This window comes from Mustelus asterias, chromosome 8 (genome assembly GCF_964213995.1).
Source record: "Mustelus asterias chromosome 8, sMusAst1.hap1.1, whole genome shotgun sequence".
NCBI lineage: Eukaryota > Metazoa > Chordata > Chondrichthyes > Carcharhiniformes > Triakidae > Mustelus > Mustelus asterias.
Window position 1 is genome coordinate 86,756,827 of NC_135808.1, and position 18,339 is coordinate 86,775,165.

At 42.1% G+C, this 18,339-nt stretch overlaps 1 protein-coding gene across 1 annotated transcript in view; it reads left to right on the forward strand.

The window, feature by feature from the left end:
* The first annotated feature begins 6,180 nt into the window (after positions 1–6,180).
* Positions 6,181–18,339, forward strand: part of il23r (interleukin 23 receptor) — an 88,620-nt gene continuing 76,461 nt past the window's right edge. Inside the window, exons 1-4 of the mRNA XM_078219374.1 lie at positions 6,181–6,492; positions 14,046–14,135; positions 15,531–15,824; positions 18,139–18,256. Coding sequence (XP_078075500.1) covers positions 14,066–14,135; positions 15,531–15,824; positions 18,139–18,256 — 482 coding nt within the window. The 5' untranslated portion in view covers positions 6,181–6,492; positions 14,046–14,065. The remainder of the gene's footprint in view (positions 6,493–14,045; positions 14,136–15,530; positions 15,825–18,138; positions 18,257–18,339) is intronic.

An 18,339-nucleotide genomic window follows, 5' to 3' on the forward strand; every position in this document is an offset into this window, starting at 1 on the left:
GGAGGAGAAAGGGCTCGAGCCCATGCCGGGGCCTTCCAGCCAGGAGACTGTGGCTGTGGCTACACCTTCTGACTCCCCGCTTCCTGACACCGGGGCATCTCAGGGGCAGCGGGATGAAGAGGGTGTCATGGAAAAGTCCCAGACACCTGGAAGCTGGCCAAGGGCCCTCAAGGTCCAGGGCCTCCGGAGGACGCCCGCCACACGCATCACAGGCCATGGGGTGAGGTAGGCAGCTGGCCCCCTCCAATGTACATTCTGGGGAGTCACTGAGATGTAGTAGTAGGCCATGTCAGGTTAGGAAGTTGCAGCTGCACTCAGATGCACGGGTGAAGGGCTGCACTAGTTAGATAGACCTTTAAGTATCTTAACGTTTTCCATTCACAAATTTTTATGTTAGAACTTATTATTTAAACACCTTTATTGCAATAATTAAATGTTTTTTCACCACACATCTGTGCTGAGCAGAAACTGATAGCCAAGTTCCGCACACATGAGGACGGCCTAAACCGGGATGTTGGATTTATGTCACATTATCAGTAACCCCCACAGCTTGCCTCCTGGACTTGCAGAATTTCACTAGCTGTTCTGTCTGGAGACAATACACATCTCTTTAACCTGTGTTGAATGCTCCCTCCACCCACATTGTCTGTACATTTAAGACCTGGCTGGCTGTAGAGATTTGCATTCTAATCAGTATTCTGTAATTTGATTTCTGTGTCTGTTTGCACTGTTTGAGAACAGATATCCACTCCATCTGACGAAGGAGCTGTGCTCCGAAAGCTTATGGTATTTGCTACCAAATAAACCTGTTGGACTTTAACCTGGTGTTGTGAGACTTCTTACTGTGCTTACCCCAGTCCAACGCCGGCATCTCCACATCATGACACAGGTGTGCACAGCTGACTGGGAAATGCCACATACATCTCCGCTAGGGGTCTGGAAGGCGCCAGTCGCATAAAAGCTCAGAGCGTCTGTCAATTTGACAGCCATCGAGAGTGGGTGCCCCCTGCCCCAGGTGCCAGGTCCTGCAACAGGTTGCACAGGTGTTGCACGGTCTCCTTTTGGAGACAGAAACATCGGCGACACTTGTGCACGGAACTGCCCCCCCAATTCCTTCTCCTGTGCCCCGCCTGGGCAAATGGCGGCCACCTCCTGCCTCTGGTGGTCATCTCTCTCTACTCGTGCAAGTGGTAAAGCCTGGGCCTCCTGTGCCCACAATTCTTCCTCCTACTCCTACTCCTACTCCTCCTCCTCAGCTCCAGCAGCAACCAAATAACCAAATGAACAATCAGTTGCATCTCAAAAGCCATCTCATCACTCAGAAGTGGCAGGAGGGGGTTGGAGATGGAGAGGAACGCTGCTTGCCCCCAGCCCATCAACAGTCACTGTCCATACTGCCCATTTCCCCCAGCCACAGGCTCCCCAAAATTATAGCCAGTCCCCGCAATTCCCCCAGCCACATGCTCCCCAAAATCACAGCCCCAATTCCCCCAGCCACATGCTCCCCACAATCACAGCCCCCCCAATTCCTGCAGCCACATACTCCCCACAATCACAGCCCCCCAATTCCCCCAGCTACATGCTCCCCACAATCACAGCACCCCCAATTCCCCAAGCCACATGCTCCCCAAAATCACAGCCCCCCAAATTCCTGCAGCCACATACTCCCCACAATCACAGCCCCCCCAATTCCCCCAGCCACATGCTCCCCACAACCACAGCGCCCCAATTCCCCAAGCCACATGGTCTCCACAATCACAGCCCCCCAATTCCCTCAGCCACATGCTTCCCAAAATCACAGCTCCTTGAAAAGTTGAGAGGCTGCAGCAGTGCAATTTGCAAGGGCTTTGTGCACATCCTTTAGCTGGAAGAATGCTGAGTGCACTGGGACCCAGCAGCATCTACAAGACCCAAGGTCAGTTCTGTGACCAGGGTCTGTGCTTCAAATCGGACAGCGGAGAACCTGCTGAGCAACAGCACCCCACCCCCCACACACTCACAGAGCCCCCACTGATCCGAGAAAGAAAATGGCTGCAACGAAAGGACACCCCTAAGCAGCAGAGAACTGTCGGACGCTCCGCGTTACCTCCTCACTAACCCTCAGTGCCCGAATCAGTCTTTTATGGAGCATGTCTGTTTCATGCCTATTCCAGATTAGCAAACGTGGTGATTAAAGGGGATGTAAAGTTGGGTGTGCAGCCCATTAAGTCAATTGAAATGCATGCAAATACATTTAAATGGCCTTCGCACCCATTTTGGGCGTGGTCCCAATTGCGTCCATTTTCGGGCCTTGGGAAAGGGGGAACTGGCGCGGAGGCTGGTGCAGATCACGCTACTCGCCTCACGCCAGACTTTACCAAGTTTTTGTGCCTGAAAATGGGCGCAACCTGATGGTAAAATTGGGCCCAGAGTGTGAAATCACCCCATGTTGAGAGAGGCTCCTAGGCAGAGACATTTTGAGAGCTGGCTACAGCCATGAGGCTGCCTTACAGTTCTCAGTAATAAATACCTTTGGTGTTCAGCAATGAAGTCTATGAAAGTGCATCTTTACAATGACAGAGTGATGCAGCTTGGAATGTAGTTTTTAGATTCATGAGTATAATTATGAATCTGTCCTCCACCTAAGGTCACTGTACCATTTGCCCATAAATAATAGTGAGTGCCATTAACTCCATCATCATTTTTGCAGCAAAATCTAGGCCAATGACAAAACAGCTACCAGCAGCAAATTTTGTTGTTTACTCATAAAGAAACAATAACCGATCTCCCAATACTCTAATCACAACTAGCAATCATTAAATGTTATCACAAAAAAATGAGCAAAAGCTTGTAGATAGATGATGCAGAAAGGAAACAGAATCAGAGAATGATAAAGTGAGATGATAATGCTCCAGTAGATGATAAACATTTTTTCCCCCACAGGATATAAAATACTTTAGCTATAGCCACAACAAATTTGAACCTATCTCAAGCTTTTATCTCCTCACTAAGGTATTCACTGTATTCAAAGGAGATAATAAGTTTTGGTATGCATAGTGCTTCAAGGACCTGTTTAATGATGAAGAACATTGATTACCAGTTGTTTACCATGTCCTTCTAGTAAGATAATGGAACAAATTCCTGCGTTGTAGCTGGGCGCAGCATTCACTGCTCTTTGACCAGCTACACTTAACTGCTTTAGGCTTTTCCTCCCCATCCAGGGAACATTGTCTGTAAGAACAGGACGATGGTGTCCTCATAAAACATAAAACCATGCTTCCTCATTGAGATGCTGTATTTTTGTAAGTCATCAGAACAGCCACAGATGACACATTAAAAGTGAGAATGAAACACAGCAAATATCAAATAAATGCAGTCGGCACTGGAAGTAAACAATTTCCAAATGAATTTTGCAATCAACAGCAAGTTGCATTTATATAATGCCTTTAGTATAGAAAGATGTCTCCCAGAGATGTACCAAAGATGGGCATTGTTTGTGAACGTATATTCTGGGGGGAAATTTGGAGAGGGGCGGCAATTGCTGGACTGTTAGCAGAGGACAATGTATCCATGATTAACAGGATGAATGAGATGGAATAGAGATTGGCAAGATTTTCCTTCAGTGGGCATGCTGTTCAAGCATATATCATGCTTGCCTTCATTGGCTGGGGCATCGAGTATAAAAGTTGGCAAATTATGTTACAGTTATATAAAATGTTGGTTAGGCCACATGTGGAATACTGTGTCCAATTCTGGTCACCACACTACCAGAAGGGCATGGAGGCCTGGTATTAGCTATGAGAAGAGATTGAATACAGGAGTTGGAACGTCTTGTTGAAGTTGTACAAGACATTGGTAAGGCCACACTTGGAATACTGTGTACAATCCTGGTCACCCTATTATAGAAAGGAGATCATTAAACTAGAAAGAGTGCAGAAAATATTTACTCGGATGCTATCAGGACTTGATGGATTGAGTTACAAGGAGAGATTAGATAGACTGGGACTTTTATCCCTGGAACATAGGAGGCTTAAGAGTGATCTTATAGAGGTCTATAAAATAATGAGGAGCATAGATCAGCTAGATAGTCAACATCTTTTCCCAAAGGTAGGGGAGTCTAAAACTAGAGGGCATAGGTTTAAGATGAGAGAGGAGAGATACAAAAGGGTCCAGAGGGGCAATCTTTTCACACAGAGGGTGGTGTCTGGAACGAGCTGCCAGTGGTAGTAGCTGAGGCGGGTACAATTTTGTCTTTTAAAAGGCATTACATGAGTAAGATAGTTATAGAAGGATATGGGCCAAACGCGGGCAATTGGGACTAGCTTAGTGGTAAAAAAAATGGCAGCATGAACAAGTTGGGCTGAAGGGCCTGTTTCCATGCTGTATGACTTTATGACTGTTACATTTCCTGTGGCTGAAGAACCTGCAAGCACTTAATGTTAGGATTGCATTGTGAATAATAGCAGCTTGGGACAAAATACTGAGAGTGACCAGTGCCAGCAGAACGAGACCTTAGCAGCAAGTAGAAAGAGGAGGGAAATTGTTTCTAGCATTTTGAAATATTTCTATCCCATGTGGAGTATCTTTTGGATGCAAGTTCCCTTAGTGGTAGTGTAGGGAGCTAGTTATAAAATTCAGGATCTAATATCCAGCTCTAGATAAAGCTTTGTATGGGAGAATGCAGTTGATCTCATATTTCTCTGAAAATGTCTTTCCAGCATCCCCTTCCCACCTTGAAGTAATCTTTTGAAAATTGAAGTGTGGCCTTTTATTTCCTTCTTGTGCTTGCATTGAGTCTGTAACTACTATTGAGACTTCAATAGTAGCACATGATGTAAATGCCAGACTTTGAACCCAGCCATTTGTGCAGGCAAACCAATGTGTATTGGTGCCAGTCCAGAGCCCAGATAAATGAAGAAGGTTAATGGCAGGTAGAGCAGCTGGCTATGAACCCACCCTCCAAATCCAAAAATGATGGATGAGATGCGTAAGTGTGATCAACCACCATTGTCATGGCCCCAAATAACATGAGAAAAAGCCCAATATGAGAGAGAGTGAAGAGAGTTGTACATACTGGGATTCGTTCATATGAAATGTTAATCTGTAGCCCTGAAGGCTCTCTCAAAATAGATGAAAAAGATCCTGCAATGCATTTTTATGAAGAGTCAGAGAGTTCTTTCAGTATCATTTATCATTTCATCAGCGCTAAAACAGATTATTTACGTCACTAATGTTTTGTGCTCAAATAAGTTGCTGTGTCTCCCGATATTACAACAGTAACTGTACTGCAAAAGTGCTTAATTGTTTGTGAAGCATTTCAGGATATTCTGAGATTGTGAAAAGTGCTACATAAATGCAAGTTGATTCATTTAGGCTTAAGTTTAGCCAGTGAATAACAGCAGAGCATTTGTTCGTTGCTGGTATCAGATCCCAATCATCACATATATGTGAATGGGCTCATTCATCAGATAGCAGTTAAATGGGATAGTTCTTGCTGCTCATTCCCTCCCTTGTCCACAGACACTAAGATGGTTCAAGTATCTTAGCTAACATTAGTAAAATCAATGGGAACTATTTAGTCTGTAGACTCAGGATGTGACACAGTTCACGGTTCTACCATTGGTAAAAAGTTCAATGTGTTACATTTCTAATGGAATAAATGTCTGTCCTTAATTGTCTGTATTACCACTGAATGGAATTTCCTAAGCATACCATGCTACTGACGACATATGGTAATAATTGTAATGTCTGTGTATATATGTGACCTTCACCTCTATTCGAACTAAAGCTAAGGTTTTTATATTTAAGTTTTTTCAGAATTGAGGAGTGGGTGTATAAAATGGGTCAGGTTCCCACGAGAGAAAAGGTATCTTAAATAGTTCAACTCTGAAAGGTTACTAGTTTTTGAAATTAAAGTATGTTCTTGGAATGAGGAAAATAAGCAAATTCTTACTCATCTTTTTTATAATTATTTTTTTCACAAAATGTATGTCTTTTTAAAGATCATAATCCATTTAAACAGGAAATAGGTGAAAAGTTAAATGTTTCCGTGCCTTTGCAGCACCCGCTTATTTTGTGTGACTTCTTTCTTCGGTTGTGTTTTTCAAATTTTGAACTAAATGTATTTTTAAAGAACAAAAATATTCACATAATGTCTGATTGTTAACTAATTGTCAATCGTCATTGTATGTGCTTTAAAAGAAAATGCACAAGTCTAGGGAGGAACTATATTACCAAATGTCAGCAAGAGCCTGGAGGGCCTCAGATCCAACCCCTGAAGGGGTTTTCCCAAAGAGTCATGTGATTCATTTACTACTCAAATGGAAAAGATAGGAGGACTCTGCTGAGTGTCAGTTTAGGTGTTCATTCAACACCTCCTGCTGCCAAAATCCGTGTGAACATAGGAGTCTTTGTTGGGAAAACAAGCAGATAGGAAGACTGAAGCAGGAACAACGGCTCAGGAAGGAATACAACACAACAGTGGAAAGAAAAGGCTCCTTAATGGAGAACAAGGTAATTCAAGTGACTATTTCATTCTTATCAACACTGTATAGCTGTTTGGGTCACTGAAGTTAGGGCAATTATTTTATCGCTAAAATCAAAGAATGTATAACTTTTATACTATCAAAACAGTTCTAGCTTTACTTAAAATTTTGTTCTTTAGAAATAGCTACCCTGGTTTTGGAAGAAGACTCCATACCTTCACTCTCCATAATCCTCCACTCTGCATGAAATATATCAGGGAGAACTATTGCTCGGTGAATTGGTAACTGTAAGGCACCATTTTAAGTTTATTACCAAAGGGAAAGGCTGTGGAATATCATGATTTCATGCCAAGATTCTTAGAGTATAGAATGCCTTACCAGAAACAATGATGGAAACAGAATACTGAACAACTTTTAAAAGAAAAGTGGATGAATATTTCAAAATGAAAAATGTTAGAAGGGGAATAGCACTCACGGCAGGGTTTGTGGGCTGAATTGTGGGTTTAACAGAGCTGAATGCTGTGGTCTGGTAATTGCTCTGTCCAGCTAGGTGCCCCACATTCAGAACAGCACTCCTGCAGCTCCAATATAACAACAGCCAACCGCACCAGCTATCTGAGTGAGATTGGAAATTTGGTCCAAATGTAGTGGTGAAGTGTGTCCAATGACCACCGAGCATTGATCACCGAGTTCATTTTGTGCAGAGCTCTTATAGTCCACAGTCAGAGGTGCCTTGGGTTCCCAATTTCTTTAGTTCCACGTAGTGCCTGTAACCTTCTAAATTCCAGGGAATACAATCCTGGTTACGACACAGAAGGAGGCCATTTGGCCCATTGAGCCTGTGCCCACCCTCTGCGAGTGCAATTTAACCAGATCCACTTCCCTACAAAGCATTTCCCATTCAAGTGTTTATCCAGTTCCATTTTGAAAGCTACGATTGAATCTGCCTCCACCATCTTCTCGGGTGCATACAGTGCATTCCAGATCATAAGCACACGCAGCTTAAAACTGTTTTCCTCATGTCACCTATGGTTCTTTTGCTAATCATTTAAATCTTGTCCTCCAGTTCTTCACTCTTCCATCGATGGGAACAGTTTCTCTATAGCTACTCTGTAAAAGTTAAAGTTAAAAGTTAAAGTTTATTTATCAGTCACAAGTAAGGCTTACATTAACACTGCAATGAAGTTACTGTGAAATTCCCTTCCTCTTCCCCTGTCTCTACCCCTCATGATTTTGAATGATTCTATCAAATTTCCTCTCAACCTTCTCTAAGGTGGACAAACTCAGCTCTTTCAATCTATCCACATAACAAAAATCTCTCAAACTTAGAATTATTCTTGTAAATCTTTGTCTTTAGATCCTTCCCAAAATGGGACCCACTCTAGTTGAGGCAGAACTAATGTTTTTTGAACTCAATGACTCTATTAACAAAGCCTAGGATCCCATATGTTTTTTCAAACACTTTCTCAACCTTCAACGATTTGTGAAGATATGCCCCCATGTCTTTTCCTGAGTACCCTTTAGAGTTGAGCTCTTTATTTTATATTGCCTCTCCTAGTCTTCCTATCAAAATGTATCATTTAACCCTTCTCTTCATTACGTTTTATCTTCCCCTTATGCACTCATATCATCAACCTTTCTATGTCCTCTTGAAGACCAGCACTATCCTCCTCACAGTTCACAATATGTCCAGTTTTGTGTCATCTGCAGTTTTCGAAATGATGCCTGTTACCCCAAGGTCAAGTCTTAATATGTATCAAGAAAATTAGTGGTCATAGAACCAATCCTGGGGAAACCAGTATGAAAAGCAATTGCTCACCATGCCTGTCTATTTCCTGTCACTTAATCAACTTCATATCTATCCCGCCACTGTCCCTTTAATTCTGTGGGTTTCAACTTTACTGGAAATGTGGCATTTTATCAAACGCCTTTTAGAAGTCCATAATTGTATTACTGTCATCAACCCTCTTTGTTAATCATCAAAAAACTCTGTCAAGTTAGTTGATCTGCCTTTAACAAATCCATGCAGGCTTTCCCAAATTAATTTACAGTTGTCCAACTGACTGTTAATTTTGTTGCATATTTTTGTTTCTATAAACTTTTCTGCCACCGAGGTTGAGCTCACTGGCCTGTAGTCACTGAATTTATCCTTATACACTTTTGGAACAAAGGTGTAACGTTCACAATTCTCCAGTCTACTGGTACAACCCCCTGTATTGAAGAAGGACTGGAAAATTATGGTTTCTCCCTCTACAGTTCCATTCTTGCTTCTCGTGGTATCGCTGGAAGAATCTCATCTGGTCTTCATGATTTACTAACTTTAAGTATAGTCAGCTTTTCTAGTACCTTCTGTTTTTAATCCTTCCAGTATCTCAACCATCTCCTCTTTCATGATAACTTTGGCAATCACCAGGGAACAGGAGATTCACCAGGATGCTGCCTGGGATGGAACATTTAAGTTATGAAGAGAGGTTGGATAGGCTTGGGTCATTTTCGTTGAAGCAAAGACTGAGGGGTGACCTGATCAAGATGTACAAGATTATGAGGGACATGGACAGAGTGGATAAGGAACAGCTGTTCCCCTTAGTTGAAGAGTCAGTCACAAGGTTCAAGGTGAAGGGCAGGAAGTTTAGGGGGATGTGAGGAACATCTTTTTTACCCAGAGGGTGATAGCCTGGAATGTGCTGCCTGGGAGAGTGGTAGAAGCAGGTTGCGTCACATCCTTTAAAAAGTACCTGGATGAACACTTGGCACGTCATAACATTCGGGGCTATGGGCCAAGTGCTGGTAAATGGATTAAGTGGGAGTTCAGGTGTTTCTAATGTGTTGGTGCAGACTCAATGGGCCGAAGGGCCTCTTCTGCACTGTATGATTCTATGTCCAGATGTGTTGTAAACCCCACCAATGTGATGTCACGCCAGCGGTGGGGTGTGGGGGAGCGGGGGGGTAGAATTGATAGAGTGAGGAGGCCCACTATTGACATTTAAATGTATTGCGTGGAGGTTCCTGAATTTTCGCAGTAGGAACCCCATTACGTCATTGGCGTTGGGGTGGGGGGTTGCTGGGTGCAGGGGGAGGGGGGGGGGGCATGATTATTTCAATGGGAAATTCCACTGGTGTAAATACTGTTTTGGGACTCCTGTTGGATTCTCAGCCCCCTCCAGCTTTCCAACCTGCCGAAAATGGGGACACAACTCCCCAGTATCCCTCATTCAAAAACAAGTCCAATTACCCTCTCTTAATGCCTTCACATCCTTCCTAAAGTGTGGTGCCCAGGACTGGACACAATACTTCAGTTGAGGTCGAACCAGTGTTTTGTAATAAAAATTAATAATAATTCACTTAACAGTTTAGCTTGAATTATGGCTCAACATCAACTGAGGAAAGCCCACCTGATTGGCCAGAATCCAAACATTATTGGTAAGTTCAATAGTGGTGAAATGAGAGGAGATGACAATCTTCAAAATGAGTAAAGAAGGTGGAAGGCAGTTTGATGTTAGTAAAAGAGTCATTGTGGGTGCTGATTAGCAGCAGCCATCATATGGCAAAGGTCCACTATGGACTGTCCCTCCTTAGTTATGTGCCGTATCTTTGTAACCATCTTTAAGTCATGCAACTTCTTCTGCGTCTCTAAGGTCCTACAGCAGCTAAGACCACAATGACTCTTTCACTAACATCAAACTGCCTTCCACCTTCTTTACTCATTTTGAAGATTGTCATCTCCTCGCATTTCACCACGATTGAACTTACCAATACTGTTTGGATTCTGGCCAATCAGGTCGGCTTTCCTCAGTTGATGTTGAGCCATAATTCAAGCTAAACTGTTAAGTGAATTATTATTAACTTTTATTACAAAACACTGGTTCGACCTCAACTGAAGTATTGTGCCCAGTCCTTTAGGAAGGATGTGAAAGCATTAAGAGAGGGTACAGAAAAGATTCATGAGAATGGTTCCAGGGATAAGGAACTTAACTTATTTAGATAGATTAGAGAATCTGGGACATTCTCCTTGGAGAAGAGAAGGCTGAGAGGAGATTTGGTAGAGGTATTCAATATCATGAGGGGTCTGGACAAGGTATATAGGGAGAAATGTTCCCATTGATGGAAGGATTGAGAAACCAGGGGTGTCGTTTTAAGGTGATAGGCAAAAGAAGCAATGACAAAGGAAAAGCCTTTTTACATAGTGTGTGATCTGGATTGCAAAACCTGAGACTATGGTGGAGGTACATTCAGTCTTGGCTTTGAAAAGAGAATTGGATCATTATCTGAAAAAGGAAAGTTAGCAGAGCTAGAAAATACTGAATGGTTTTTGTATAGAACCAACACAGGTACTACAAAATGAAAGGCCTCTTTCTGTTCTGTAACCTTTCTATGATTCTATAACTAGCTAATTGAGAAGTAAGAATGATTTACTGTTATGGGCATGTCATGTTTATTCATTACAACCAACACAATAGGCTTTTTTAAAACAACAACATCACTTGGTAATTATTAATCAAAATGAAAAACAGGCATTTCTACCTTTTTAATGCAGTTTGCAGGAGCTAGAACCGCATTTTCTCATTCCAAGAAAAATGCAGGGAAAAAAATACAGTTCATAACAGTCTGCAAAAGTACTGAGCAGTGTTTGTTTTTGAACATGTTTGTTTGCTGAGTAATAGTTACTTTCCATTATGAATAGATCCACAATCAGTTAACTGTAATTATGGTTCTTGTTTTCAAATCTTTCAAAAATGCAATAAAATCTCCAACTCAATCTCCTAAGATAGAATAATTTGACGTCTGTAACACTGCCTACCACCTCTATTGCATTATCACTTCCCTCCCACCCCGAGTGCTGAAGTCATCATCCATGCTTTCATTAACTTCAGATTTGACTTTTTGTGTGCCATCCTCACTGATGACACCAAGATTGGTGGAGTAGTGGATGAGGTGGAGGGCTGTTGTAGGCTGCAAAGAGACATAGATAGGTTGCAAAGCTGGGCTGAAAAATGGCAAATGGAGTTTAACCCTGATAAATGTGAGGTGATTCATTTTGGTAGGACTAATTTAAATGTGGATTACAGGGTCAAAGGTAGGGTTCTGAAGACTGTGGAGGAAGAGAGAGATCTTGGGGTCCATATCCACAGATCTCTAAAGGTTGCCACTCAAGTGGATAGAGCTGTGAAGAAGGCCTATAGTGTGTTAGCTTTTATTAACAGGGGGTTGGGGTTTAAGAGCCGTGGGGTTATGCTGCAACTGTACAGGACCTTGGTGAGACCACATTTGGAATATTGTGTGCAGTTCTGGTCACCTCACTATAAGAAGGATGTGGAAGCGCTGGAAAGAGTGCAGAGGAGATTTACCAGGATGCTGCTTGGTTTGGAGTGTCGGTCTTATGAGGAAAGGTTGAGGGAGCTAGGGCTGTTCTCTCTGGAGCGGAGGAGGCTGAGGGGAGACTTAATAGAGGTTTATAAAATGATGAAGGGGATAGATAGAGTGAACGTTCAAAGACTATTTCCTCAGGTGGATGGAGCTATTACAAGGGGGCATAACTATAGGGTTCATGGTGGGAGATATAGGAAGGATATCAGAGGTAGGTTCTTTACGCAGAGAGTGGTTGGGGTGTGGAATGGACTGCCTGCAGTGATAGTGGAGTCAGACACTTTAGGAACATTTAAGCGGTTATTGGATAGGCACATGGAGCACACCAGGATGATAGGGAGTGGGATAGCTTGATCTTGGTTTCAGATAAAGCTCGGCACAACATCGTGGGCCGAAGGGCCTGTTCTGTGCTGTACCGTTCTATGTTCTATGTTCTCACAAGCTGCCAAGCTTCGTGGGCAAGGGTGTGCTGCCAGCAGAACCAGAGAATCCCACCAACATGAACGGCCGGAAAATCTCGCCCAGGCAGTTTGCATTGAGGCTCAGGATTGGCAAGGGTAAATAGTCATGTGGAGTGGGGTAGGGACATGGAGAAGTGGAAGAGGAATCCAAGGATGGATAAAGACTGGAGCCAGAGGCATGGAGGAGTGGACGAGGAGAAGGCCTGGTGTCCTGGGTTTGGTGGTGGAAACAGTGAGTCAAGAAAATGAAGGACCAAAAAGTCAATGTCAGTACTGTCCACACGTGGGTCAATCTCAGGGTGTTGGCTGGCATAGTTCACCTACAACATTTTAATTACCCCATTGAGAGTGATCTTAGACAATGTCCTTCACAAAGTTTAGAAGAGAGAGCCAGCTGAGCCTGCAAGTTCAACGATGCCCCACAGAGTGGCAATTACAACACTAGAGACCAACAGGAACATTTAATAAAGAGTGAATGGAAAAACACAACATTGTTTCTTCCGCAATAAAGACATTTCCATAATTCCCCGGAACAGTCGATGCCAGCAAACATGAGGCGTTTCAGTCCATTTAGCTCTCTGACTAAGTTAGTCTCATCAGATAATGAGGATAATGCACACAAGAATATAGTGAAACCAATGTAATCTGAAGTATTTACAAGTGAAATTTGAATTTGAGAAATGTGCTCTCAATAAATCTTATGTTAATGGCAATGGAGTTAGGCAGGAAAGTTGTGACTATGATGTGGAATGATGCATGATTTTCTTTCTTTCTCTATTTTTCCATACATTAACAGTCCTTTTGCATATGTAGACATATCCAGTGTTCACTCCCACCCAATTATAGTTCAGACATTATTTTGTCCTTTTTACATGTTGTATCATGTCACTGATGCACAGAACTATCTTCTGTGAAAGTTTGCAAATTATTTAATTTATTTATTTCCTCTTTGAGATTGCTGTATCACTTGGTTCTTTTTCCTTTCCCCTCCCTTTTTCCTTGTATTTTTCTAACTTTATTGAAATGTCTGTTTATCGCTCAGATTTCAGCTGATTTTTCTCTTTTCAGATGCTAACTGTACTTCAGGATTTTTTTTTTATTTCCGATGTATGGCATTCATAGTTCTTTCTTTTTATTTAAGAACAAGACATAATTTTTTGTTTCTACCATTTTCTTATTTAATATTAAACCTGTTATATATTTAAAAGGGTTGTAGGTGACTTTAAGAGCTGATCACATGATTTGATGGTGCTGTCATTAGAGTGTTGCCACAGGCTACTTATTGTACTTTTGGTTTGTACTCTGTGTAGGAAAGAGCTGCTGGAATAAATCTGTTGTTGTTAGTTTGAATCTATGTGTGCAAACCATGTTTTTTTTTCTTTTTCTTAAAACCCACAACCCCCAACATAGCTAGGACATGACAAAACACTAAAAACCAAGTATAATTAACTTCTTACTATAGACAAAACTGCAGGCACATAACTTGTTAATTATCACAAGATTTCACACTGATGGGGACAATTTGTTGCTTTTACAGAAAATTAATCAATGGTAATTAACAGGATGTAATTAATACCCCTTGAAGTAATTAGAAGAGATCTTTGAAAACTTTAAATGATGTCTTTTTCTTAATTAAAGCTTAAATAAATAAAAGCAAGACAGCACAAACTTCACAATTTGTGACACATATTCAACTGAAATTTCCTTTCCATTGCCCTATTACTGACGTCTGTTGTTTTTAAAAAATTATTTTCAGGAGAGCTTCATGAATTCACCATGGATCTAGCCAATATTGTAGGGACAATAACTGCTATAACTACCATGGTGTTATGCGTCAGATCTAATGGTGAGTCTACTGCATGTTGTTTGTTTAATTATTAATAACAATTTATAAAAGTATTTATGGAAGAATTTAACTTGCATAGCACACCACAACCAATAGTCTGTTTAAGGTGTAGCGGCTGTTTAATATGGGGTAACATCGGAAAATTTCACACATGAAGGTTCCACAAACAGCAATGAGAACAAATAGCCACACCGAGGTAACCTGAAATAGGTTACCTATTTCAGTACCATTGGCCAAAGCACCTCCCTTACTTTTCTTTGAATAGTTTAGAGGGGATCCTTAGAATCCCACAGTTTAACAACTCACCTGAAAGGTGAGAACCATTAACTGTGCAATATTACCTTGTTACTAAACTGGATTACGTGCCCAAGTCACTGGAACGGGGCTTGAACCCACCACCCCCTTACACCTGTAATTTCTCACAATTCAGTGATGTGAAATGATTGTGAGGAAGAAATCTCATTCCCTTATCCATTATGTCTTGGGAATGTTGGTCAAGTTGGACAGGAAAAGGCTATTAACGATTAGCAGTACCAGCACAAGAGTGGGAAAGCTGCCACTGCAGCAACTAAATGGAAGATCGAGCATGTTACCTGGTTCACTGTCAGTTCAGTAAGTTAAGCATCTTGTGACGGCTTTCATATTGTAAGAATTTTGTGTTCTGGTGTGCAAGATCATCACATTTCCCAACCCAGCATAGAATGTCCACGATGAGATAGAATTAAGACAAACATCTTTCTAGCATTGAATATTACTGCAGCTTTCTTTTATTTATTTTGCAGGAAGTGGGTGTTGCTGGCTTGGCCAGCATTTTTGGCCCATCTCTGGTTGTCCTTTCAAAGGTGGTGTTGAGCTGCCTTTTTAAACCGTTTGTAGATGATGTGCATTACTGCCACTGTTCATCGGTGGTGGAGGCATCCTACAAAATAAATAAAAGAAACATTCTGTGCTAGAAAGATGTTTGTCTTAATCCTTATCTTATCTCGGACATTCAGCAGCAGATCTCTGATTTTTAATCAATACCAAGTGGAAAGTAAGATTAAACCAGCCCACAATGAGAGTAGCCTGACAAACGGCAAGAACTATACTACAATCATACTTGAAACAGTTAGTAAGTAATCTCGCACTCTCTCTCTCAGCCTAGAAATAGAAAACTCACACTGATGAGTAAAGGGCATCACCCCTAAAATTGGATGAATGTGATTTATTAGGTGAACCAGGCAGAGCGCTTTTTAAGACAAATATCATGGAGCTTGTCATCTAATTGTTGAGTAGCAAAACTTCTCCTTATATAATCCTATCATATGGTGCCTTGATGAATGGAAATATTAGAGAGAAAGCCTGCTCATAAATTTCATTCAGAAAGGCTAAACTTTGTGTGTAATTTCTTTTAAGTTTCAGGTCTCTCTATTATACAGTGTCCTGGTAAAGTCCTGATAAAGCCAGCTCCTGTTTTCCTGGTTGGCTCCAACATTTCGATCACCTGTGTGTCTATGGAACAGAACTGCAACATCAGTAAATTTGAACTGCATACAAATGAAAAAAAAATACAAATGGAGCTCTTTAATAAAACTGCTGCACATTATTGGATGGTCAATGTTACAACCCAAGACTCCACAATATTCTGCTACGTCGAGTGTGTTGATGGGGAAAGAATGTTTCTCTCTGCAGCAAGTCTTCAATCTGGTTGTAAGTATTTCTCCCATTGCCTACTGTGGCTTCCTAATGATGTGCAATGTGACTCTCACTTTGCATTTGCTTTTCTGTCTGGGATGAAGTATTCAGGAGTACAACAGCAAATGTTAAGTCTTGGGTGCTCAATTTGAATGCAGTAATGATGTTTGCACTTGATTCAGGCAGGCACTTGGGCTGCTAGGTTGAAGGCCCCGTGTAATATGATGTGAGGAAACCGAGCCGGAACAGAACAGTAAACGCAGGAAAAGTGGTAGACTTTAATTCCAAGCATGGAACGGATAGGCAGAGGGTAGAAAGCAGTCTGTTTCTGCAAGCAGGAAGCTAGTTAATTTTGAAAATTGGCATGCCACCATCCGATTGGGCATCTCGCTGTAGCTTGCTGGCTCCAGGCTAATACAATATTTGACAGCGCACAGTCCAACGTGTAGGTCTGGGCAGAGCCAATCGTGGAGGGAAAGGGTGGTTCTGGGGCAGCAGCAGCCTACATTATACTTATGGAGCCCGGAGGAATGCTCCTGCACCTCCTGGTATTCAAAAATTATTTTTTTCATTTTCAGCATGTGTTTTAACCTGGTGGATTGCACAAGGCCTGTTGTTTGCCCTATTGTCCAAAAAATTGATAGAAACATAGAAAAACTACAGCACAAACAGGCCCTTCAGCCCACAAGTTGTGCCGAACACATCCCTACCTTCTAGACCTACCTATAACCCTCCATCCTATTAAGCTCCATGTACTCATCCAGGAGTCTCTTAAAAGACCCTATTGAGTTTGCCCCCACCACCACTGACGGCAGCCGATTCCACTCGTCCACCACCCTCTGTGTGAAAAACTTACCCCTAACATCTCCCCTGTACCTACCCCCCAGCACCTTAAAGCTGTGTCGTCTCGTAGCAGACATTTCCACCCTGGGAAAAAGCCTCTGAGAGTCCACCCGATCTATGCCTCTCAACATCTTATACACCTCTATTAGGTCTCCTCTCATCCTTCGTCTCTCCAAGGAGAAAAGACCGAGCTCCCTTAGCCTATCCTCATAAGGCATGCCACTCAATCCAGGCAACATCCTTGTAAATCTCCTCTGCACCCTTTCAATCTTTTCCACATCCTTCCTATAGTGAGGCGACCAGAACTGAGCACGGTACTCCAAGTGGGGTCTGACGAGGGTCTTATATAGCCGCATCATTATCCCCGGACTCCTAAACTCAATCCCTCGATTGATAAAGGTCAGCACACCATACCCCGCCTTAACCACCTCCTCCACCTGTGGGGCTGATTTTAGAGTCCTATGGACCCAGATCCCAAGGTCCTTCTGATCCTCTACAGTACTAAGAGTCTTTCCCTTTATATTGTACTCCTTCATCCCATTTGACCGACCAAAATGGACCACGACGCATTTATCTGGGTTGAAGTCCATCTGATCCTAATTAAATCTTAGAAATCTGAGCTTTGCACTGAAATGAGGCTTGAGCCTGATCCAGACAGGTTCTCCTGCGCTGTCCAATGAAAGCCCCCAGTATATATGGTGGTGCAGTGATAATAGGCTAGTAAACAGCACACAGTGATTTAAATGCCACGACCATCCTATTTTCAATGGATGTGTTGAGTCAAAATTAGCTGTTGCACATTACTGAATCACCAAACACCACTACCTGATAATTTATTCTTTTTTCATGCAGTTTAAAAGTATGAAATTACTGATGAGAAAAAGGAAGCTCTGTATGTTTTGATTAAAACATTGGAAATGACTTTTTGCCTCCTTTACAGTGCACAATCAGTTTAAAAGTTAGGGGTCTTTCAATTAAGACTGAGATGAGGAGAAATTGTTTCTCTCAGAGGGGTGCCAGTCTGTGGAGGTATTTTCCCCAAAGAGCAATGGAGGCTGAGTCATTGAATATATTTAATGCTTGAGTTAGATAGATTTTTGACTGACAAGGGAGTTGAGGGTTATGAGTGCAGGCAGGAAAGTGGAGTTAAGGCCACAGCCAGATCAACCCATGATCTTATTGAATGACAGGGTGGGCCTGAGGAGCTGAATGACTTACTCCTGCTCCTATTTCCTATGTTCTGTGTTTTCACATGCCTTCACAAAAACAAATTAGGAGCAGGAGTGGGTCACTTGGCCCCTCGAGTCTGTTCTGCCATTCAATAAGTCCACAGCTGATCTGATTATAACTTCAGCCCCACTTCCTGCTCACTTCCCATAACCTTTCACCTCCTTGTTAATCAAGAGTCTATCTAGCTCTCCCTTAAAAAATGATGTTATCTCAAATTATGTAAGGATTTTAACATTGCTCTGATTTTCATTGTTAGATCCACCAGACCAGCCAAAAGATCTGATCTGTATCTGGAGATATAACAATATGACATGCACATGGACAGCAGGAAAACAAACATTACTGAAAACATATTACAGCATTCATGTCCAAAAGTGAGTGAGAATTTAGACAATCTAAACCTGAAAATGTGTGTGTTAGTGATCCTAGCTATATGTTGGCTATCTGTCTGTTCTTG